The sequence below is a fragment of the Chiloscyllium plagiosum genome, chromosome 5 (genome assembly GCF_004010195.1).
Source record: "Chiloscyllium plagiosum isolate BGI_BamShark_2017 chromosome 5, ASM401019v2, whole genome shotgun sequence".
Lineage (NCBI taxonomy): Eukaryota > Metazoa > Chordata > Chondrichthyes > Orectolobiformes > Hemiscylliidae > Chiloscyllium > Chiloscyllium plagiosum.
Window position 1 is genome coordinate 11,671,081 of NC_057714.1, and position 24,386 is coordinate 11,695,466.

The 24,386-nt window shown below is 40.0% G+C and overlaps 1 protein-coding gene across 2 annotated transcripts in view; it reads right to left on the minus strand.

The window, feature by feature from the left end:
• Positions 1-6,822: 6,822 nt before the first annotated feature.
• The window catches only part of LOC122549721 (adenylate cyclase type 2-like), a 625,439-nt gene continuing 607,875 nt past the window's right edge, over positions 6,823-24,386 (minus strand). For both annotated transcript variants that reach the window (XM_043689618.1, XM_043689619.1), the window contains 4 exons: positions 22,366-22,473; positions 13,237-13,351; positions 11,297-11,421; positions 6,823-7,304 (listed from right to left, as the gene is read on the minus strand). In XM_043689618.1, the coding sequence (XP_043545553.1) occupies positions 7,152-7,304; positions 11,297-11,421; positions 13,237-13,351; positions 22,366-22,473 (501 nt within the window). In that variant the 3' untranslated portion in view covers positions 6,823-7,151. The remainder of the gene's footprint in view (positions 7,305-11,296; positions 11,422-13,236; positions 13,352-22,365; positions 22,474-24,386) is intronic.

The following is a 24,386-nucleotide window of genomic DNA, read 5'->3' on the forward strand; positions in this document are numbered from 1 at the left end:
TTTCTTCTTTCTGAAGCTTTTCTGAAGGACATGTAGGGAAAACAGGACAAACTAAGAGTTTGCCTCTCCAACCTTTCTGGTGTCAAGATACTGTGAATTGTAATTATTTAGGATTTGAGCAAAGTTTAGTAATTAATACTAAAGCTAGACTAGTTCTACACTGTCAAACTGACCTGCAAATCATAGGTCTATCATACTACTATCATAGGGCAAGCCAGACAGAGAACAGCCAGGGAATTCCTAGAAGCATGGCATTCATCCACAAACTCCATCAACAAACACATCGACCTGGACCCAATATACCAACCACTACAGCGGACAGCTGAAACTGACAACTGGAAGCGGCAGGGACAGACCACTATAAACACCGGAGGAAACATCAAAGAAGTGCTTCGCACGAGGCTCCCAAGCACTGATGATGTCGCCTAGCCAGGGGATGAAACGTTTGCAACAAAAACTTCCAGCTCGGCGAACAGAACCACAACAATGACCTGCAAATCTACTAAACTGATGGCCAGAGGAGTGGCAGGCAGTGTCATTTTGACTTGCCTTCATGTGTCCCAGCCACACTTAATTACTTATTCAATGAGTGAGACACACTTCATAAACTCCCACTAGAACTTGGAGATTTGATTGTGTGAGTTTCTTTTCCTGTTGCTATCACAACAGATTTTTTTTTCCCCCTCATTTGGGTCTACTTGGCAAGTCCAGAAATGGAAACTTCTTTCCAATTTTGCACAAATTATCGAGTGAGGTATGAGTTCTCACGTTCTGAAATGCTATCCAGGATGTTAGTGTTAACGTAATGTTATCCCTGCTTTGGAAACTTTGACCGGTTTATGTATTTAAAAACACTTCATCCAAGCACTCGTGTCAGTGAAGCTGCCAAAGGAGCACATAATTCGGTTTGTGCTACAACTCTTCTATGAATAAAGTAGTTTTAATAATGAATATGATGAGAATGTTTCCCAAGTTCCCAAACTATTTACTCTGTCTGGTTCTTTCCATCTGAGAAAGGATGTTACCCTAAGTGATCCATCTATTTGAGCTGGGGCATTGGAATCTCCTTTTCTGACAGAACTGACTCTTTTCCATGATATTGGGTCTCACAGGTTAGGGTGGATCTTCTGAGTTATCTTCGGTTTCCATATGGCCTTCCTCCGCACGTCTTTCTGCATGACTTTGCTACTGGAGTAACTTCCAGCTGTGTATTCTGATTGCCCTCCTTGTCAGGAATGTTCACAAATGGTCTATGGCCATTAAGGTCACGAGCAGCTTTCAAAGCATCCAAGAAGGGGGTCATGCCAATACCTTTCACTGTTGCTGTGCTGGGAAAGTGTGAGGTGCATGGCCAATTTAGAATGTCCAGTTTTGGGGACTTGACCACGCTATTGTTTCCCTAGTCTTTTACAACAGTTGCTGCATGTTTATACAGGCCAAGTGGTCCATCACCCCAACAGAGCACACCCATTCTATATGGAATTTACGCTACCTCACTATCCATTAAACTGTAAATGAGTTTGACCCCCATGAGTTACACTGGTCAGTAATGCAAATCATCAGCTTTCATTAATCCCACTTCTGTATAATACAAATGAGAAAAATAGCCCCAAAGATTTATTATCCTGTTTATGAAGTCACCTGATAAGAGATAGTACTTGTAATTTCAAATAAACTTGTTGGACTATGACCTGGTGTCGTATGACTTCTGACCTTGTCCACTCCAGTCCAACACTGGCATCTCTACATCAAACCTGAAGAGTGGGCAGAGGACATAGCCTGTTGTCGCTGGCTTCCCCATCTCAGCCTCACGTTTGAAGTGAGATTTTCACCTGCAGCTCACTTATTAGAAAGTCTAGCCTCAAAAAGATATAGATCATTTGAGGCAACTGTATAGTCTCAGTTGCATTACCTGGAGTGTTATTGGCCATTGCGGGGACCATAAGCCATCCTCATAGTTTAAGTGCAGGAGCTCATAAGACTGGTTAATTGCAGGGCAATGAGAGTGGGGATGGGAGGCTTTATGGGAATAGGGTGTAGGGAACTTTTCAGAAAAGTTAGATTAGGAAGGAGAATCCAGGTCTGTGTGGAAGGATGGAACAGATCATGACACTAACTGGACAGGAGGCCAGTGATGGAGGTGCCTTTCCTTCCCCATGCATTGCCAAGCAAGGTGATCTGCTAGGTGTCTTAACCACCCAATTTTCTAACTCCTCCCAATGCTCAAATTATTACTGCTGGTTGAGAAATTTAGGGGCCTCAATTGGGATGAGAAGGGCACTTGCCAGTCTTCAGTGCCTCTCCCATTCGAAATTGTCAGCAGACGGGCCATAAAATTCTGCCCAGAGAGAAACCTTGATGCATAAGAATTATGTGAGTTTTGTTTTTGTTTTTCACTTCCCAAATATCAGTGAAGAATGGGGCAGTAATTAAACCATAATGAAATAGCTTCTTCTTAGACCCACTTCCACTGGAAGTTGTAGTCCAATAGCAGGCAGGGTCACACAGCATTGCCCTTTGATGAGAAGGGCACTGCTTGTCACTGGCCACTTGGGTGTTTCCTTTCTTCTTGGTGGTGGAAATTGAATAACGAATAGTACACTTTGTGTCTTTCACTGTGTCTCACACCTGCACACACACAGCATGTGTGCTGAGGAAAAATAAGCAGTTAGGCGGTAAAGGAAGAAAAAATTAACCAGGGGAGTCTGGGAGTGTGGCGGATTGGTCGAGAGCATTTCTTGGAGTTTTCCACTTCTAAGGAGATTTGGGTTTGAATAAAAAAAATAGCAGGCAGCACGTATCTATTCAATCTACTCGAGAAGTGCATTGATTGCCATATTGGCCTTGGCTACCCAATAGATGTCCAAGGCATTTAACTGATGCTGATGCTGTGAGTAATTTTTTTGGGGGGATACATAGCTGAAGATTGCCACTTGATAGCTAGTTTTGTGCTTTTCACTTGTAGAACCAAGACGAGTACTCTAGCTACTTGAACTCTTTCCAGTTGCTTATTTCCTGACTCTCCTGAGACTTTTGCCAAAAAGAAATTGGCCAATCCTGCTGCACATTATCCCTCCCAACTTGCATGTATGGTGTGGCTGATGGGTGCAGTTCACTGATGTTATTTTATTTTCACTTGCAGATGTATTTGCCATGGACCTGTCAGCCTCGTTAGGCAGGAGTAGAGAGCCTTTAAGGTGTTATGAAGAGATGTGATCCAAATACCATGTGGACCCATATAAATATATCTTGAACATTTAAACACTAGTAACTTTGTTTTTGTTGTGGCCAATGTCTTTTCCTTAGCAATGTTGTACTTGCCAGGAGTGAAGAGTGTGGTGCTGGAAAAGCATAGCCGGTCGGGCAGCATCCGAGGAGCTGGAGAATTGACTTTTTGGGCATAAGCCCTTCATCAAGAATGAGGCTTGTGGGTCGAGGCTGAGAGATAAATGGGAAGAGGGTGGGGTTGGGGGAAGTTAGCTGGGAAAGCGCCAGGTGGATCAAGGTGAAGGAGAAGGTGATAGGTCAGTGATGAACAGATCTGGAGGGTGGTACCGAGTTGGAGGCTTGGGACTGGGATAATTAGATTAGATTAGATTACAGTGTGGAAACAGGCCCTTCGGCCCAACAAGTCCACACCGACCCGCCGAAGCGCAACCCACACCGTGCCGCCCACTAATGTGGGAGAGGGGAAATGAGGAAGCTGTTGACATCCACATTTATCCTTGTGGTTGCAGGGTCCCAAGGTGGAATCTGAGGCATTCCTGCTCCAGGAGTCGGGTGGTAATGCTTTGGTGGTGGAAGAGGCCCAGGACCTGCATGTCTTTGACGGAGTGGGAGGGGGAGTTAAAGTGTTCAGCCATGGGGCAGTGAGGTTTTTCAGAGAACACCTTTGGCACACCCACACCCACCAACCTCACTTCAACTCCCCCTCTCACTCTGTCAAGGATATGCAGGTCCTGGGCCTCTTCCACACGATGCCTGGAGCAGGAACACCTCATATTCCACCTTGGGACCCTGCAACCACACAGGATATTATGGAAAATAAAGAACATGAAAGCATAGGAAGGGTTAAAGCATGAAGACCACTGGGATCTGTGTTCTGTGGAGGCAGGATGGGATAACCATAGTGGAACATTCTTACACCAATTAGCAGAGTAAGGTTCAGGCTGAAAGGTCACTATGGCGAGATGAGATAACACAAGTAATAATGCAAGTTTCTCTGTTAAGTGTTATTATGTCAGGACTGGGACCATAAATATTTGGGACATGACATTAAAATATCTAATTAATAGTTAGTAGAGTCAGCTTGAGACAGGAGCCTATTATAACAGATGGAATAGCTAAATATCTATCATGATAGGTTAGTCTGCAATTGAAGGTCACTGTAGCAGAGTTAGCAATAAATATCTAACCGAGACATTAGAATAACATCAAGTAGAAAGTACAACTGAAGAGATAATGGGAACTAACATCACTAGTTTATTGTGTAGCTAGAGTGAGGAACTTTGATTGATATAGTTGGACATGCTGATAAGCTAACAGAAACATGATAAAAAAATATAAAATCTACGGATCCTGAGGTTCGTGGGCATCAGCTTTCTCAGTCTCACGGTTTTTTGTTTGCAAATAAAAGATCTACTTCTTGAAGAACTCTCTTCTTCTCCTGGTGGTTCTCTATATTTTCTCCACAACAATATATGTGGATTTCAACAGCTTCCTCATTTCCCCTCCCCTCACATTATTCCACTTGCAAGCCTCCAACTCAGCTCTTGCCCACAAGCCTCATTCCTGATGAAGGGCTTATGCCCAAAACATCGATTCTCCTGCTCCTCAGATGCCGCCTGACTTGCTGTGCTTTTCCAGCACCACACTTTCAACTCTGATCTCCAGCTTCTGCAGTCTTCACTTTTGTCTGTACTTGCAAGGAACAGATTTTGGGAATACACATTTGTATTTAAGAAATAAATGGAAAAATTGTAAAAATACAGAGTGAATTGTACATTTTCTGCATTGAAAAGGGGACTGTGATTTTATCAAGGAAGTCAACAGCTTAACATGTGCTCTAAGCCAGCTCCTGTTTGTGGGAAAATCAAGGCAAGCAAAGCTTTCAAGGAGATAAGAGATGGGATTTATGACCTTTAATTACTGGTAGATCTGGTTATTGAAAGAATGGTGGGAGGGAGACTTTATGATAATAGTTGCCTAGCATTAGTGTCCTAGGCCCAACCATTTTCAGTTGTTTTGTCAATGGCCCTCCTTTCTCATAAAGTCAAGAATAGGGATGTTTGCTGATGATTGCACCATGTTCAGCACCATTTGCAAATCCTTAGATTCTGAAGCAGTCCATGTCCAAAAGGCAGCAAGACCTGACTTGGGCTGAAATGTGACAAGTAACATTTGTGCCATACAAGTACCACGCAATAACCTCAAGAAGAGAGAATCTAACCATTGTCCTATAACTTTCAATAGTGTTACCATCACTTTCAACTTCCTAAAGGGTTACTATTGTCTAGAAACTCAACTGGACTAACCATATCGATATAATGGCCTTGAGCAAGTCAGAGGCTAGGAATACAGTAATGACTAACTCGCCTCGCAGCTCTCTAAAGTTTGTCAATCATCTACAAAGTAGAAGAGAGGAGTGCAATGGTATATTCTCCACTTGCCTAGATAACTGCAGCTCCAACAACATTAAAGAAGTTTAACACCATCCAGGACAAAGCAGCCCAACTAATTGGCATCACATCCATGAACATCCACTCCATCTACCACCGACGTTCAGTAGCAGCAGTGTGCACCACCTATATGATGCACCAAAAATCATTAGACAAACTCATTTCGACTACCGTTCAGAAGAACAAAGGCAGCAGTTAACATGGGACCACCACCACCTGCAAGTTCCCCTCGAAGCCAAACACCATTCTTGACTTAGAAATATATCACCATTCTGACAGTGTCCTTGGTTCAAAATGCTGGAATTCCCTCCATAACACCATTGTGGGTCTACATGGGTTGCAGCTGTTTAAGAAGGCACCTCACCAACACCTTCTCAAGGGCAACTCAGGGTAGTCAATAAATGGAATCAGCCAGTGATCTCCATATCCAACAAGTGAAGAAAACAAAATGCACAACTTCTACAATTTCATGAACTTAACTGCTACTTGTTCAAAGCACTATAAAGTTAAGATTTTGCAGAATTTTAATCTTTTTGTTTCTCCACTGTCAGTTTTTTAAGGGTATACATATTGCAAACACTAACCTGCTTGTCAAAGCTCTTTGCATCTTTGATTTGATAGAAGAGAAGGTATTTGTTATCGACAATAGAAACCTGACTGACTTGTTCCCAACACTGAACCTGACACCATCTGAGACCTGTATAACTGGCCATGTTGCTAATCTGGGTCAACGAAAAATTTGTACTGATCAGTGGAGGAGTGGGACTAGAAAGGAAACAGTGCCCCCTCCCTCTCAACTTTGGTCATAGCAACAGGTGTCACACCCTGGTTCAGACTCGATCCAACTTTTAGACTCTGTGGATATTAGTCATTCTAATGTGTTTTAGGACACAAAGCCATATTGAAATACAGTTGAAATACTGAAGCTCAGAAGACGAGTTAATGGACATAAAACATAAACTCTGATTTTGCTCCACAAATTCTTTGAGACCTATTGAGTTTCTCCAGCAATTTTTGTTTTGTTTCATGTTTTCAGTATCAGGAATTCTTTTTTCGTTGAAGCCCATTTCATTGGTGGTCTCTACTGAGGTATAAAGTATTATATTTTATTTTGCCATGAAAGAACAACAAATGACAGATTCTGTAAATTAAACAACATACAAACTTTTAATGAATTAGTTATTACAAAACAGTGACTTTAAATGCGTAACACATTTGTAAAAACTGGTCCTCGTGATTGTTGTAGTTTGCTCAATTGTAGCAAATAGGGCATCCACAGCTCATGTGAGAGTTGCTAAGCCTAAGAGTTTAGATGCAAGTAGCTCTACATATCCAAAACATAGGCAATGTATGTGCAGCTAAGGATGGAATCAAACTATGTACAAATTATGTATTTAGAATACTTTTTCAGAGGCATATCACACTTTGCTGCTGAATATGTAATCTTTGATGTAATATGTAATCTTCTGTTCATCAGGTCATCAGATTTCCTTGTGATAACGATCGTGTCATTTCTGTATTAACAAAGTATGTTTTCAGCTCTCCTTTCCCTTTGACATTTATTATTCCTCTGCATGTACAGTTGTAGCCAAGTGTTTGTAAGATGTTACTGGTTTCTTCTGTTATCTGGAAGTGATTAAAATAGTTTCATTACTCCAGTAATTTATCCTATTTATGTAATAATGCTTTCCATTAAAACAATCTTAAGAAGCTTTAATCTGTAACTTGTTTGTAAAATGTTGCAATATAACCAATATGTTGATACTGAGGTCTTGGATTTTTTTTCCTTCTCATTAGCATCCATTTTCAGAGCAGGAACATTCACCTGTGTTGCTGAAAAGAATTACTCCAAAATTTATGATTCAAGATTAATGTACGTAACTTGCAGTATATGCAACTGTGCCATGCTACAAGCCCAACTGGCTGTGCTAAATTTGTTGCCAATGTTATTCTTTGCACAATAAGAATTATCAAGTAAATGTTGTTCAGTTGCAGAATTACATTGTATGCCAGCATCTACTGGAAGGTACATATATTCACATACACATGGTCCTGTTCTTTTCAGACAGAATAAACATGCACACATCAACAAAATTGATGACAACCCATTCATGGATTCATTTCTCAGGCCCAATCTGGTTTGAAATCTAAACAAAATCTGGCAGCTAACAGTCAATCATCATTACCGCTGCATTGTCTGTGGCAATGCCTCCATCATTCAGAGTTCACTCCCAACCAATCAGCTTTCTCCTCTCAAACTGTATAAATGATCTCCCCTCTCCCCATTGGTATTCTTGTGAATTGTCCTAGTAGGCGCAAGACAAAAAGTTTCAAGAAAAGTAACTTTTTTTTCTTGACAACAATAGTTATCATCTATCATATATGAGACAGAAAAAGAAGCCAAAACAGGCAGAGTGAACACACTGGGACATATACCACCAACCTCAATGAGAGGAAACCCCATAAATTCAGAGATTGGTCACTCTGGTGTTGTCAGTATGCTGCCTGTTCCTTCTTTTGAAATAGCAACTGATTGACTGCTTGCTTCCAGTTTCCAAAGATCATTGCTTCTTATCCCTGGCTTATCACAAAAGACCATGGAAGCATCTTGACGTTGATGAAGTGGCTACTCAATATCATGAATAGAGATTGTGTAGAGATTGTCCAGTAATGGCAAGTTTAATAGAACTTCTGCAGGTATCTCTCCGTTATGTGTTTTGTTTTGGAAAACAATGCCTAGTAAAGATAATACTTTACAATGATGCTGAAACAGAGGACTGGGCCTCTTTATTTGTTTAAATCATAGCTGATATGTATGTTATCCTTAAATCCCATCTTAAAGTCTGAAAAGAACATTCCTCAGCCCTGCTCCCACAATGTGGGTAGCCAGCATCCCATATAACAGTTCCATTGATACACGGAGAAATGTTATTTTAAAGAAAGCATACTGGTATATTGTTACATTATTCCAATTTGATTTTGGAATTGTGTTGTAATGTGTAGGCATACATGGATAGCCACAGATTTATACACTCACTACTCCACCTATGGTCAGAAGTGCTCAAAATACATGGGCTGGTGGGCAGATCCACCTCTTGAATCCACAATTCATCCTGGAAAATTCCCTCTGAGAGGGTGAGCAATCAGGAAAAGTCAGCCTCATGAATAGAATGAAAGAAATGGTGAGGACTCATTCCTGCAATCACAGGCATGTTCTCTCCTCTGCTTACTTCTGACAGGTTCATAGTGAGCATAGTATGTGGCTGCTATAAGCAAGGCTGGAGGCTGTGGGTGCAGGCTGTCAGGCAACATAGTGCCTAAAAAGGTCAGTGAGACAGGGGAGCAAAACTAGCAAGGCTGGGCCCAGGGGACCAATGGAGTGACAGTGAGGGCATGCAAATGGAATGGAGGAAAGGAGCTATGAGGCAGGGGTGGGGTAATGAGGAGCTGCAGGGGTGGCACAGAGGAAAGAGGAGACATAGTGGACAGGAACTGTAGTGGGGGTGAATTGGGCTGCAAAGTGGGAGGGAGGCACTGCGGATTGTGGAGAAAGTCTGAAAGGGGCGAGAGTGGAGTGAGGATCCGTATAAAGACCAAATCACTTTATTTACCTTATGATTGGACTGTGGACGAAAAGAAGCTACTGCTTTAAACCAAGGGAACTGTAGCTGCACTTTTGCAAATAGTGTTTACTGGAGCATACCAAGAGCTGTATACAATTTGGTATTTTCCTGGAACAGGGATAGGCAGTTGATAGACTCTGAACTAAAGACAAACTGCTAGACAATAATGTTCTGATCGCCACCTGACCAGGTGATCATGGCTTGTGGGTAGGCCAGTGCAGCAGAAGACCAGCTAGCCTGCAAAGAGGTAGCCCCAAAGCAGCTTTCTCCTGTGTTTCTCCTGAGTGGAGATCCAGTTAAAATCTAGCTGTCTTCTAATCACCTTACTCTGAAAATTCCCTATTGAAGGAGAAATAAAATGCCTTTAAGAACAGTGAATGGATACACTTTCAATCAGTGAATGAAGTAGGACATCAGTGCGCGAACAACCTTATATTATCAGCAAAGATCTAAAAAAGAAATGAAAGGAAAAGAAAGAAATCAACTATGGCCCACAGAGGTGTGATCATATTGTTTCTCTGATCTTTTTAAAATTCTTTTTCCAGCCTTAATATCATGTTTTATCTGTCATTTGTGTCTCTCTGCTTATGAAAGGGAGAATTAACAAAGAGATAGAGTTGTAAAGTTATAAGTCGACAATTCATTCATTCTAATTGCCATTTGTTAAACACAGATTGTTTATACCAATCAGTTATTTTCTTGTTATGTACAAAGATCTGGCAAGTGTTTTCTTTTAACCCCTGAGTCTGTCAGTCAGGTAAATTAAGGACTTTGGATAGCTTGACTCTTTTTTTTCATATTTGTGATGATTCCAGGAATAACATGGCTTGATTTACAACACACTACCCCCAGCGAGTCATGATAAAAAAGATGTGATTGTATAATTTAATATTGAATAGTTTTACTTCATTAAGATGTGTATTTATTTGTAATAACTTCTTGCATACTGTTACTTACTTGAACTGCAGCAATTGTGTTACAGACAAACATGCAAGAGTTTAGCTGTGACCTCGCCAGTCTAAAACATATTTAGGGTGATGATACCTTGTCTATAGTAGCATCAGCAAGATCGTCAAAACATAATTGTTAACATATACCTGTTGTGGTGTATAAGGAATTATGGCTTTCCTTATGTTTGTAACTTTAAGTTTAGTAGAACAGTAATAATAATTATTGGCAAAATTGATAAATCCTCTTTATTCTGCTTCTGCATGAATTTCTGTCCCACATATCAACACAAATACAGAGGAGTCATTTTTACTCAGAATGCATTATATGACGAAGGAGTTACTGTGACTCCAGAAAGGAGCTCCTGAAAACCAAAAAAGTAGCCCCTGAAAATCAAAAAGTAAATCTTGAAAAACCTGAAGAGGGATCCTTGAAAATAAAAACCAAACATATTCTGAGCCCTAATAGTGTACCAAAGCAACAGTGAATCAGTCCACCTGCCACACTGAGAGCTCCAAGACATACACTCCATATTTATGTGTACAAGTTTAATTATTTCTGAATTTTGGGAACCGTATACACCAAATGACCAGCTAGATCCAAAAACTGGATGTTTCCTTGTCAGAGCCCCTCACATGAACATCTAGATGAACTTTTTAGGGAATACCAGATTGATTCTTTTAACATTGATTTTTTTAATGCTTGCCCACTGGGTACAACATTCTGTTAAGAGTATTAGATCAGTAAATCCGTCCTTTGAAAAATAATCATACGCGACCCCTTTGAAAATCCCCACATTTGGTGATGAACCCTTACTAAACTTTGTTAGAACCTCTCTTCCTTTACGTCAATGTGCTTAATTCTTTTTTTAACTTTAGGACAGTTAAAAAAAAGCTAGATTTATATTGTAGCCTAAACTGAAAATATGCTAATTGTTCATGAAAGATTGACTGGTACAAATAACTGCAGCTATCTGCAGCACACAAAGTGCATCCATTTGGCAATAATATTTGACAAACTTTGCAGAAGTGGTTCAAAGGAGAATACCTGTATTTTGCCAAGAACTCCTGTGCTGTCCATTCGGCTTGCCACATTAACACTATTACCCCAGATATCATACTGTGGTTTCTGAGCTCCAATTACTCCAGCAATAACAGGACCGTGGTTAATACCTGCCAGAAAATTAAACAATTACTTTACATGCAATCTTATGAAAGATAGTGTCTCTATAACTCTCACTATCTTTGCCACTAAAGTAAAACTACAGGCATATGGGCAACAAAATATTTTGGCCCAAATCTCTAATTTCCCAGACTGCTGGAGAACATTAGGGGCATGTTGATATCTCCACATACTGACCTCTGTAGGAACAGCTCAGCAAGTTTAAGCTTTCGGTCCACAATTTGACTGTTCTCTGAGATATCAGACAAGATGCATTACATAACTTGAGCTGGAATTGGAGATTTCAGAGAACTCCATAGGATTTACCTTAATAGTTAACCAGGCAATGTTAGAAAGTAAAAAATGCATTAACGCCTGGCTATCTCCAGAGCTGACACTCCAGTCACCCATAGTAACCACCCAAATACCCCTCTGATACACCCCAAATTACATCCATGACCCCCCAACAACCTTCAGACATCCTGACTGATCACTGACTATAGCCCATTGACCACCTAACTGTCCAAGTATACATCCCAAACCCAACTAATACAGCACCCTCCAGCCACTTTACCCATGTACTGATGGTGGTGGTGGTGGTGTGGGGGAGGGTGGGCGAGTTGCCAAGGGACCCATGTCATATCTGTGACAGATGAAGTCAATTCTTGGGTTAGGGAATGTCCAATCTCAGGGGTGCATTGGATACTGAGCAGAAAGTGTTGAGTCTCAGAGTGGGAGTGTGGGGGTGTTGGCGCAGAAAAGTATCAGCTCCCTGGCGTGGGTTTGGGTGATGGCTCCCAGGGTAATGTACTCAGGTCAGGGTTAATGGGTGTAAGTGCTGCTGTAGTAAGGGGTGTGGGAGTTAAGTATGGGGTCAGCTGAATAGGTATTCAGGAGATGGATTATGCAGTTTACACATTGCCATCAGAACCTTTCAAAATCTCCAATTTTTATGTGGAGATCTTTGGAGGGCTCCAGTTGTAGAGGAATTGCCCAGAGTAACATTCAATATCCTGGCTATTCTTTTGGAGCCTATTAGAAATGGGGATTCCAAAGGGTCTCCTCCTGCACAACTCCCAGCCACACTGGAATAATGACTGTCCTGTCATCAGAAAGTCTGCCCCAATATTTTGTTTATCTGAATATCAACAGTATATTTGAGGTTTACTTTTAATAAAGCCTTTCTGTACCAATTAAAACTGGGTATCGTAAACATTAGCACTAAAGCTGGATTCAGTGTTTATCTACAAATCCAGAATGAGGAATTCCTTCAATGTTCATAAATATATATTTATTTTGTTTTTAATAGCCAGCTTTATTTGTCTATCAGAAAAGAACATGGGAACTGGAGTGTCACCTGATGCCATTTTTGCTTTACTAAATATGTTAGACTTCATATTATGTACCACAGATAGTCATGTTCTGTCGATTCAGATATCTTGTAATTTGTTAAGACCACATTATTATTATTTATAACAAATATTCACAAGTCTATAATATCACAGATTTACATACATAACCTAGGTGTTGTGTTTACTGTCTTTATATTAACATCCACAACACAGACTGTTACATAGTGAGGGTGACTGAAGGCAAAGGTTGGTACCTTTATGCGAGAACATCACAGATCATGATTTCATGTAGCTAAAAATATAGGTCTATCTGGCCTGTAATCTATACCATACTGCAACCTCCTCAACTCTGCAACATTGTAACTAAGTAGTGGTCTCAAGTTATAAATGCAGTTATTAAAAGAAACAAAAAAGTATTTAATACACACAGTTTCACCACCAGATCACTAGAGCAGGAAATATAAACATGCATACCAATACGCAGCTTAAAGTCATTGAAAGAATGCTTGTTGATCACATCAAGTTTTATCATAAGTGCGAATGCAAATTCCAACATGGTTCCAATGTGTGTGTACTGTCTGTCTGCTTCCTGCAAATCAAGGGGAATTTAGATATTAGAAATTTAGATAGATCTTACATAACTCAATGTCTGGTTTACAAATAAAACATGGATTCAAATGTATTTAGAAATTGTTTTTGGAACTCAGCAAAAAGAAAATCTGTGGATTTAAATTACAAAAGCACAAAATTCTATTAAGCAATATACAGAAAGTATGGGTCAATACTCACGCTAATAACTAAGTGCTGTATAGCCTTTATGATGAACAATGTGGAATGGTAATACGCAATGAACTGTTTACCAAAAGTCAGTGATCTATATAAATTTCAAACCTGAATTTAAATATTTTAAATGCTACTGTTTAAAATAATTTGTCATTATTTGCCACTTATGACTTAGAATTTTAAAAAAAAAAAGATCAGTTAATTATAAGAAAAATATTGTAAATGATTATATTTTACTTCTTTGATGCACTGATGCTGTGGCTAACTGTTCACAGATCAAAATTAGACAATGTTGCCAATTGATTTGTTTTGCCTGATAAATCTTGCATGTTTTGTGTAGTTGTCCCACTTCTTGTATCAATTTCTGAGCTTTCCTGAAAATGTTGTCAATTATAAAATCACCAGTTTAATTCACAAATCAAAAGTGTGCTGATGCATATTAATTTCCATTATTTTGCCTAATTGTTCTTTCTGGCCTAATAAAATTGCTCTGATAGATTTAATTAGAAATCATTACATTGCAAGTTTAATAAATGCCAGTGTTAAGTGATCAGAAATTTTGTTTGGAAGTAGGAGAAGCTCCTAACGGCACTTTTTAAATTACTTGTCCATATGATGAGGGGAGTTGATAGTGAGGTCGGCATTTATTGCCCAAACGGCTGTTATGAGTCAACCAAATAGCAGTGGGGCTGAGTCACATATAGGCCAGACCAGGTAGGGACCGAAGATTTCCTTCCTTAAAGGACATTAGTGAACCAGAGGGTTTCCTATGACAATCAGCAGTGGTTACATGGTCACAATAGGCCAGATTTTTATTTTAGATTTTTATTGAATTCAAATTCACTGTCTGCTATGGTGAGATTTGAACCCTTGCTCCCAGAACATTAGCTTGGATCACTGGAAGACTAGTCCAGTGACATTACCACTTCACCTTTACACCATTCCACGAAATCACAAATCTACTGGTAAAGTTTTTGATGAAGGAAATCAAAATGCAAATAAGTAGCTTTCATTTATTAACACAATTGTTACAGAAAACTGTTAGTTATCTTCAGTTTTGGAATTGACTTAGATTTTGTTTCGGCTTCACTGGGCTCAACGTAGCCTTGCAATCCTAGTCAATACTCAGGCATAAGCATGGATCCCATCCGCTACATTTTTTAACAATTCTAACCAGAGTCCCATGAGATGATTGCCGTCTCAAGTCCTGCAACATTAAAAGTCTGCATGGTAACAACAGGTTACCTGATTCCAGGCCGGAGAATGAGTGTTGTCAGAATTGCATGGGGGGAGGAGGAATAATAAATCATCCACTTAATGATCCTCAAACAGATTAATCTTATCTTGGATAGTAATTAGTCTTTGTGAGGAAAAAAGGGTGGCACGTTGGCTCAGTGGTTAGCACTGCTGCCTCACAGCGCCAGGGACCTGGGTTTAATTCCAGCCTCGGGCGACTATCTGTGTGGAGTTTGCACATTCTCCTCGTGTCTGCGTGGGTTCCCTCTGGGTGCTCCGGTTTCCTTCCACAGTCCAAAAGGTGTGCAGGTCAGGTGAATTGACCATGCTAAATTGCCCATAGTGTTAGGTGCATCAGTCAGAGGAAAATGGGTCTGGGTGGGTGACTCTTCAGAGGGTCGGTGGGCCGAAGGGCCTGTTTCCACGCTGTAGGGAATCTAGTCTAATTTTGTTTTGTAACAATTTTGGATTCCAAGCCATTTGGCAGTACCCAGTTGAGAATGCTTTATATAGTCAGACGTTTAGAGGATTAATTCATGTTAGAAAAAGTAATTGTTGTCTTATCAATACTGCTCCTTCTAAAGCATGTTTGCCAATAAAATGGATATTGAATACCAATTTGAAATAGATTGGAAGCAAAGAATAGTGCAGGTTCGATGATGGAGGGAGAGGGACAGAAGTGTTAATTTGAATTGGGGCAGAGAATATATGCTTGGCTGAAAAGGATGGAGACAGTATTAATGAAATGAGGTGAGGGGTAATGCCAGGTTTAATCAAAGAGAGTAGGTCAATAACATGAACTTGAATTATTTGAGGAGGAGATAATTGGTTGGATTTTCCTTTTACCATCCTTTTAGCTATTATGATGTGTGCCATGGGGCTTCTTCCCAGTACCCTGACTTTACTATTAAAAAAACTAAATTTCCTGAGTCAGGCCTAATCAGTGATTTTGGTAAAAATGTAGAAACTAGAGGCAAGAGTTTGGCCCTTTGAGCCTGCTCCTTCATTCAATATGATCATGGTGGTTTGTTCATCTCAAAACCATATTCCCACATTCTCCTCAATAATTGATGCCTTTAAAATCTGAAAAAAACTCTCTCTTTCTTGAATATATTCAGTAACTTAGCTTCCGTAGCCTTCTGTTATAAAGAGTTTCAAAGGTTCTCTACCCTTAGTATGGAGATGAGAAAAAGTCTCTTTACTCTCTCTGGCCTACCCTCTAGCTTAAGAATGTGATGCCTGGTTCTTGCCACAGAAAACGTCTTCCTTGCAGCTCATCTGTCCAGCTCTGTTAGAATTTTCTACATTTCAATTAGATCCTCTCTCGCTCTTCTCAACTCTAGTGAATACAGGCACAGTTGAATCAATCTTTCAACATGGGACAGTCCAGTCATCCCTGGTGTCTGCTTAGTGAACCTCTTGTATGGTAAATATATTTTTTCTCTGACTGTAAGGGACTGACATTCGTCTTTGCTAATCCTTTTCTGTGCACATATTTATAGAAAATTTTACAGTCAGTTTCTTTGTACTCTATAATTCAACTCAGATACTCTTTTTTGATCAAGCTTGTTGCCCTTTTTTGCTGAATTTTAAACTGCTACTGATCTGTGCTGTTTCTGGCAATTTTATAAATCTTCTCTTTGGATCAAATGCTATTCTTAATTTATTTGCAAGTCATGGTTGAGTCACCTTTCCTCTTTTAGTTTTGCGCCAGACAGGAATGAATAATTGTAATTCATGCACCCATTCTTTAAATATTAATCACTGCATATCCACCATCAACCATTTCAATAAGGTTGCCTAATCCATCCTTGCCAATTCATGCCTCAAGTGCAAGAACAGGAATATTTTGCTCCATTTGCCTTGGTGACAACACCTGATGTATTGTGTGCTATTTCACTCTCCTTTACTGAGAAAGGATAGGGAGGGAGTGCAATAAATGTTTACCAGACTGATTCCTGGGACAGCAGAACTAATGTATGAAATAAAACTGGATTGGTTAGGAATATATTCATTCGAGTTTAGATGAATGAGGAGTGGGGGGGAATCTCATAGAAACCTACAAATTTCGAACAGCATCAGGCAGGGTGAACGCAGGAAGAATGTTTCTGATGACCGGGAGAATCCAGAACTATGGATCATAATCTAAGGGAATGGAGTAGGTCATTAGGACTGAAATGAGGAGAAATTTCCTCCAACCAGAGAGTGGCGAGGCTGTGGAATAGTCTGCCATAGAAAAAAGTTGAAGCCAAAACATTGAGTATTTTCAATGTTAGATATATTTCTGAGGGATAAAAGGATTAACACATAGGTGGAGAAATCTGGAACAGGACTCTGAGTTAGATGATCAGCCATGACTATAGTGAATGTTGGAGCAGGCTTGAAAGACTGACTGGTCTACTCCTGCTACTATTTTCTACGGTTTCTATGATTCCAAAAGGAAGAGAAACCAGCAAAAAAAGGGACAGAAGTGCTGGAAAAACAAAAAACTCTCAAAGCCATGGAGCAGAAAAGAGGATTGGTGTCCACCACTAAGATTTTTGAATCAGTGCTTCATGTTACCTGGGTTTGATGGTAATCAAACAGGAAGGCAGAAAAATAGAAAAGAATAGAATAAAACTCACACAAATTTAATTTTTAATCGATTTAAATGTTGTGGGATTGAGGTGGAAGCAGGTGTTGTGGTTGAAGGAGGGTAATTGCAGATGTGGGGGGTGGAAAATTAGGCCTGGGTTGGGGGGAATAGGAAGCCTCAGGGTGGGACCTCGCAGGCCTGGTCAGGAAAGTTGATGGTTTAAAGTTAGCAGTGGGCTATCATGTACTTTGTGTTGGGACAAATTTGGGGAGTGAAGAGATTTTGGAGGTCTGGTGGTGGGGTAGGAGGCAGACAGATCTCATGGTGGAATCTGAGGGTCTTGGAGAGAAGCTCATAGGTAGAGTCATGGTCAATCACTGAGGTAAGTCTGGATCCAGGAAGCAGCAGTTAAAGGCACTCAACTCCGAGATAAGCCAAGTCCTCACCTTGGAAACGTTACTGGATTTCCAGATGCTCTGGAAACACAGTTGATAATTAAATTCCAAAAGTAGAATGGCAACAAAGGTCTCAGGTTTCATTATAAGTACTAACACATCTACTTCAAGCAGTTTGGTTGATTGGCCATTTTGTGGCCTCAGCGAAATGCCAAAATATTTTGTTTAGAGAAAAGTTTGAATTGAGAAATAGATTTTTCAGACTTTCACTCCCAGACAACCCAAACCTGCCTGTTTCTTTTTCCGGTTTCAATTTCTTCCCTCATTAGTCAACTTTATGAAATACTTTTATTTAAGTTGGCAATCAAATGTGTAACACTGCCTCAACTAAATAATGGTATGCATTTGATATAATTCACATGGTGGGTAAACAAATAAATTCACTTCTATATCAACAGACACTCTAGAGAAAATAATCTGCATTCACAGTCGTGTCTGTGCAGACTCATCTTTGAAAAGGAAAATGTCAAGTAGCTTTTATCGCTGGAGAGCTCACTATGGGGAAGATTATAGCAGATTGCATCACTAGTAACGTTGCTGAGATAAACTAGACAATGAAGAGGGTGAATAGACTCTTTACATTATTTGAATTCTAAAAATCTACAGTGAGTAATTTTAATTGGCTGTTGTCATTTACACATGAACCACTTTCATAGTTAGAATTCTAATTAGCAATTCAAATTGATGCTGCAATTACCAAATTAAACTCATCTGCAGATCCTAATAAGTCTCTTGCACTCTGAAGTTGAGGTGCTAAAGCATGTCACTCATTTTTGAAAATGAGCCTTGGTATATCAATTCCAGTGTAACCATGGCAATACGTTTAATGACCAGATAGACCATTACAATTTTCTCTCCTTTAGTGGAAGTTTATGCTGTAATTATAAACAGGAGCATAACCACTAAAGGTGCTACACTTTGCAGTAAAAAATATCTGGATGGTTTAAAATACTTTATAAGGCAATCATGTCAGGAACAAAAAAAACTGCTGGAGAAACTCGACAGGTCTGGCAAAATCTGTGAAAAGAGAAACAGAGTGAATGTTTTGAGTCAAGAGATCTTCTTCAGTACATTTCAGGACTGTGATAGAGCATCTGTAATACAACTGAAATCAAAATAGAGTGTATCTATGTTGGATTTAAATGAATTTACCTGAATGGATTGCTATCACCTTCCATTGACAGTCTATACTTCCCACTGCCTCAGGAAAGAGAAGCCAATATAACCAAAGACTCTTACCACCCCAGGTTATACTCTCTTCCACCTCTCCCATTGGCAGAAGAATCAAAAGTTTGAAAACAGATATCAATAGATTTACGAACAGCTTCTTCTCCGCTATTATCAGACGTATGAACGGACTTATTAGAGCTGAACTTCTCTGTACGTTCTTTGTATATTCTGCAATCTGTTCTATTATCCTGATGTACTTATGCAAGGTATGGTTTGTCTAGTTAGCACACAAAACAATACTTTTCATTGTACCTCGGTACATGTCACAATAATAAATCAAATCAAATCTCTTAATAATTATTTGGTTGTATAGAACTTAAATACTGCTAAAAGGAGAAAAGAATGAGAGAAGCTGACTTGATAAAATAGAAGACACCAAGTTATACAGTATGAGAAGAGGGTGCTGACTGGTTGAGTCATCACTGGCATTGAGATACAGCATGAACAGTTAACTATCAATCTCAGGTCTCAGAGCAGGCAAGTAGATTTAACTCAGTGTCCTGCATGCTGGCGCTGATGAGTGCAAGACAAGAAGCTTTAACATGCTGTCCCCATTTAGCAATGTTTAAATTCCTTTCTTTCAACAGTGTCAGTGCTTTTCATTAATCCTTTACTCAAAAACCATGTGTTTCTGCCAAGAAGGAAAACAGTAACATAGGCCAAGCAATAGGCCATTCAGTCCCTTGAACCTGTTCCACCATTCAATGAGATCATGGCTGATCTGTGGCCTAATTCCATATACCAGCCTTTGACCCATATCACTTTAAAAGCTTAACAAAACATAGATCTATCCCAAAGTTAAAATTAATCTGATCCTGCACTCATTGCCATTTGTGGAAAAGAGTTCCAAATAACTATCACCCTTTGTATGCTGAAATGCTTCATAACATCGCTCCCTAATGGTCTGGCCCAAATTCTCATACTAAGCCCCCTACTGCTAGAATCTTCAGCAAGTTGAAATAATGTATCTTTATCTACTCTGACTTTTGCTGTTAATAGTTTGAAGATTGTAACAGATCACCACTTAACCATCTAAAATTCTGGAGAAAACAGATCTAATTCAAATAATCTCTCCTTACAACTTAACCTTTTAAGACTATGTGTTATTTCTGTAAACCTACATTGTAATCCCTCCAAGATCAATATGTCCTTCCCAAGGTTGGTGCTCAGATCTGCTCATATATTCCAAGTGGAGTCTAACCAGGGCTTGGTATAACTTCTGCATACTTGTGCTCCAGTCCCCTAGATATAAAGACCAACATTTCATCAGTTTTTATTGATTATTTTCTGTACCAGTTTCAAAGCTCATTGCACCTGAATCTCCATGTCTCTTTGGACATCCATAGTATTTAACTTCATACCATCTAAAATATATCCTGATCTATCATTTTTCAGTACAAAATGGATAACATTAAACTTGCTTACATTGAACTCCAGCTGCCAGTTTTGTCCATTCATTTAGTCTACTCACTTATTCCTTTTGTGATTTTATGTGACCATCTAAGCTGTCAATAATGCGTCTAAACTTTGTGTCAGCAGCAAGATTGCATATTTGATTTTCTATGTCATTTGTTAATAAATAATGTGAATAATTGAAGCCCTTACACAGATCCTTGTGGAACACCACTGGCCACATTGTGCCAATTTGAGCACCTTCTCATTATCCCTATTTCTTGTTGCCTGCCACTCAACCAATTTCCCAGCAACATCAATGCTTTTCACTCAATTCTTAGTTCCTTTCCAGGGACTCCATGCTCCAAAGAGCAGGATCCCCAGTACCAACAGATGCCCTGCGGCTCCAAGCTGCTGTTGGAAGGGTTAATGTTTTGATTAGTGGGACCTGCCTGGTTGGTCCCAGCCAGGGGAAATTAATTCTTCCACCTCCCTGCGAGGGCCTCCTATCATTGTAACCTCAACAAAGGCTACCTTTATCTCTACTGCTGCAGAAGCTGCTATGTTGCATCAACTCGGATAGGACTGGCAGGCCAGATATCGGCTTTTTAATTTTCAACTGCCAGGAAGAATGCCCCCTTACCTCCTCAGTGATCTGGCTAACTGCTCTTATGGACTTAGGACTCCCAATGCAATATCATGTCAGGACTTATTTCATGCTGGGAAAATCATGGCCATAATATTTTCAATTAAAGCCATTAACACTAAAGAATCATAGAATCCCTATGGTGTAGAAAGAAGCCATTTGGCCCATTGAGTCTGCACCAACCCTGTGAAGAGCCTCCTTCCAGACCCAGTCCCCAACCCTATGCCCATACAAGGCATCAACCATGGCTAATTGATCTAGTCTGCACATCCCTGCTCACTACAGGGGAATTTAGTATGGCCAATCCACCAAAACCGCACATCTTTGGACTGTGGAAGGAAACCACAGCACCAGGTGAAAACTCACGAAGACATGGAGAGAACGTGCAAACCCTGCAGAGACAGTCACCCAAGGCTGGAATTGAACGTGGGTCCCTGACACTATAAGGCAACAGTGCTAACCACTGAGCCACCATGATGCCCTAGATTATAGAAACCTGAGACTCTTTCCAGAAAAAGGCTATAGAAACTAGAATAAAATTAAAAATCACAACACCAAATTATAGTCCACCAGGTTTATTTGGAAGCACGAGCTTTTGGAGCTCTTCTCCTCAACCACCTGATGAAGGAGCGTCGCTCCGAAACCTAGTGCTTCCAAATAAACCTGTTGGACTATAACCTGGTGTTGTGTCATTTTTAACTTTGTACACCCCAGTCCAACACTGGCACCTCCAAATCGAAACTAGAATAATTATAGCTTCCATGACTGACAGAGAGTTTTGTTAAGTTTTCATTAGATATAGAAAAATGGCAGGATAATAAATTTGAGGGATAGTTCAAATCTAATTACTCAACAGTGCTTTAGGTCAATGGGCTGAATGACCTTTCCTTTTCCCAATCAATCTTTGATCCTAATTGTTCAGTAAGTATGTATCACCCAGTGTATGGATAAATGTAAAATTATTCCTATAATTATTCATTTTTCTTTCAAAACGTGGGGAGCAACAAAACTAGAGAAAGTAGAGTTTGTGGCAGTGACCATGTATTTGGATGGTGCCTGCTTCTACCAGAGGAAATATGAATCATAGACGTTTTATATGTTTCCTTTGGCAATTGCCTTACTCTCCATGGTGTTGCTACTCATATCGATTCCGCATCATCTCCTGTGCAAAAGTTTGTTTCTAAAATTATAGTATGCCTTTCTAAATTCAAAATTGGTTACTGACTGGTACTGAAAATGTGCTACTGAAAATTAATTTTACCGAAAGAAAAAAGGATACATCTTACCTGGCTGAACTCTTGAACTGTGGCAGCACTTAACCCGGTTGCTGCCATATACGTGCTCCCGATAGTTTTGATCTTTTCTACTCCACTGAATTTAGGTTTGGACAATAGCTGTTGGGAAATACATGTATCATTTATGTGGTAACTACATTTCAAATGATAGTGATGTGCGTGCATGTATATATTATATGGAGGAGTGAAGGTGCTATGATTGTTTTAAACTACTATGAAACCAACATTTATTTTTGATTTTTTTCATAAATGAGCTACAAACAAGTAAGATTGCGTACATTAAAATATTCAAATCAATTCTAAACCAATATACTCCAAAAAACGCAGAAGTGTAGGTGATGGTACTGGATGTCTTGAAATGCATAAAAATGGATAAAGCCCCAGGACCTGATCAGGTGCACCCGAGAACTCTGTGGGAAGCTAGGGAAGTGAGTACTGGGCCTCTTGTTGAGATATTTGATTCATCGATAGTCACAGGTGAGGTGTTGGAAGACTGGCGGTTAGCTAATGTGGTGCGACTATTTAAGAAAGGTTGTAAGGAAAATCCAGGGAACTATGGACCGGGAGCCTGACATTGGAGGTGGGCAAGTTGTTGGAGGGAATCTGGAGGGACAGGATTTACATGTATTTGGAAAGGCAAGGACTGATTAAGGATAGTCAGCATGGCTTTGTGTGTGGGAAATCATGTCTCACAAACTTGATTAAGGTTTTTGAAGAAGTAACAAAGAGGATTGATGAGGGCAGAGTGATGGATGTGATCTATATGGAATTTAGTAAGGTGTTCGACAAGGTTCCTCATGGGGCACTGGTAAGCGAGGTTAGAAATCACAGAATACAGGGAGAACTGGCCATTTGGATACAGAACTGGCTTGATGGTAGAAGACTGGGTGGTGGTGGAGGGTTGCTTTTCAGACTGGAGGCCTGTGACCAGGTGCTGGGTCCACTACTTTTCATCATTTATATAAATGATTTGGATGTAAATCAAGGCCAGGAGGTATAGCTAGTAAGTTTGCAAATAACACCAAAATTGGAGGTGTAGTCGACAGCAAAAAGGTTTACCTCAAATTACAACAGGGTCTTGACCAGATGGGCCAATGACCTGAGGAATGGCAGATGGAGTTTAATTTAGATAAATGCGAGGTGGTGCATTTTAGAAAAACAATTCAGAGCAGCACTTATACACTTAACGGTAAGTTCCTGGGGAATGTTATTGAACAAAGTGACCTTGAAATGCAGGTTCATAGCTTCTTGAAAGTAGAGTCGCAGGTAGATAGGACAGTGAAGACGACATTTGGTATGCTTTCCTTTATTGGTCAGAGTATTGAGAATAGGAGTGGGGAGGTCATGTTGCGGCTGTACAGGACATTGGTTAGGCCATTTTTGGAATATTGCATGCAATTCTGGTCTCCTTCCTACAGGAAAGATGTTGCAAAACTTGAAAGAGTTCAGAAAAGATTTACAAGGATGCTGCCAGTGTTGGAGCATTTGAGCTAAAGGAAGAGGCTGAATAGGTTGGGGCTGTTTTCCCTGGAGCATCTGAGGCTGAGGGATGACCTTATTGAGGTTTATAAAATCATGAGAGGTATGGATGGGATAAATAGACAAGGTGTTTTCCCTGGGGTGAGGGGAGTCCAGAACTAGAGGGCATAGGTTTAAGGTGAGAGGAGAAAGATATAAAAGGGACCTAAGGTGATGAGTGTGTGGAATGAGCGGCCACAGGAAGTGATGGAGACTGGTACAATTACAGCATTTAAAAGGCATCTGAATGGGTATATGAATACGAAGAGTTTAGAGCGTTATAGGCCAAATGCTGGCAAATGGGACTAGTTCAGGTTAGGATATCTGATCTGGACTGAAGGATCTGTTTCTGTTCTGTACATCTCTATGACTCTTTGACACAAAAATGATGCAATTGATTGTTTGGATGCTATATTCAACTGATATTTCATCTAAAAGCAGGAATATACTGAAATACGGTAGCAAAGGCAGTGATTCAAGTTTATTCTGAAAGT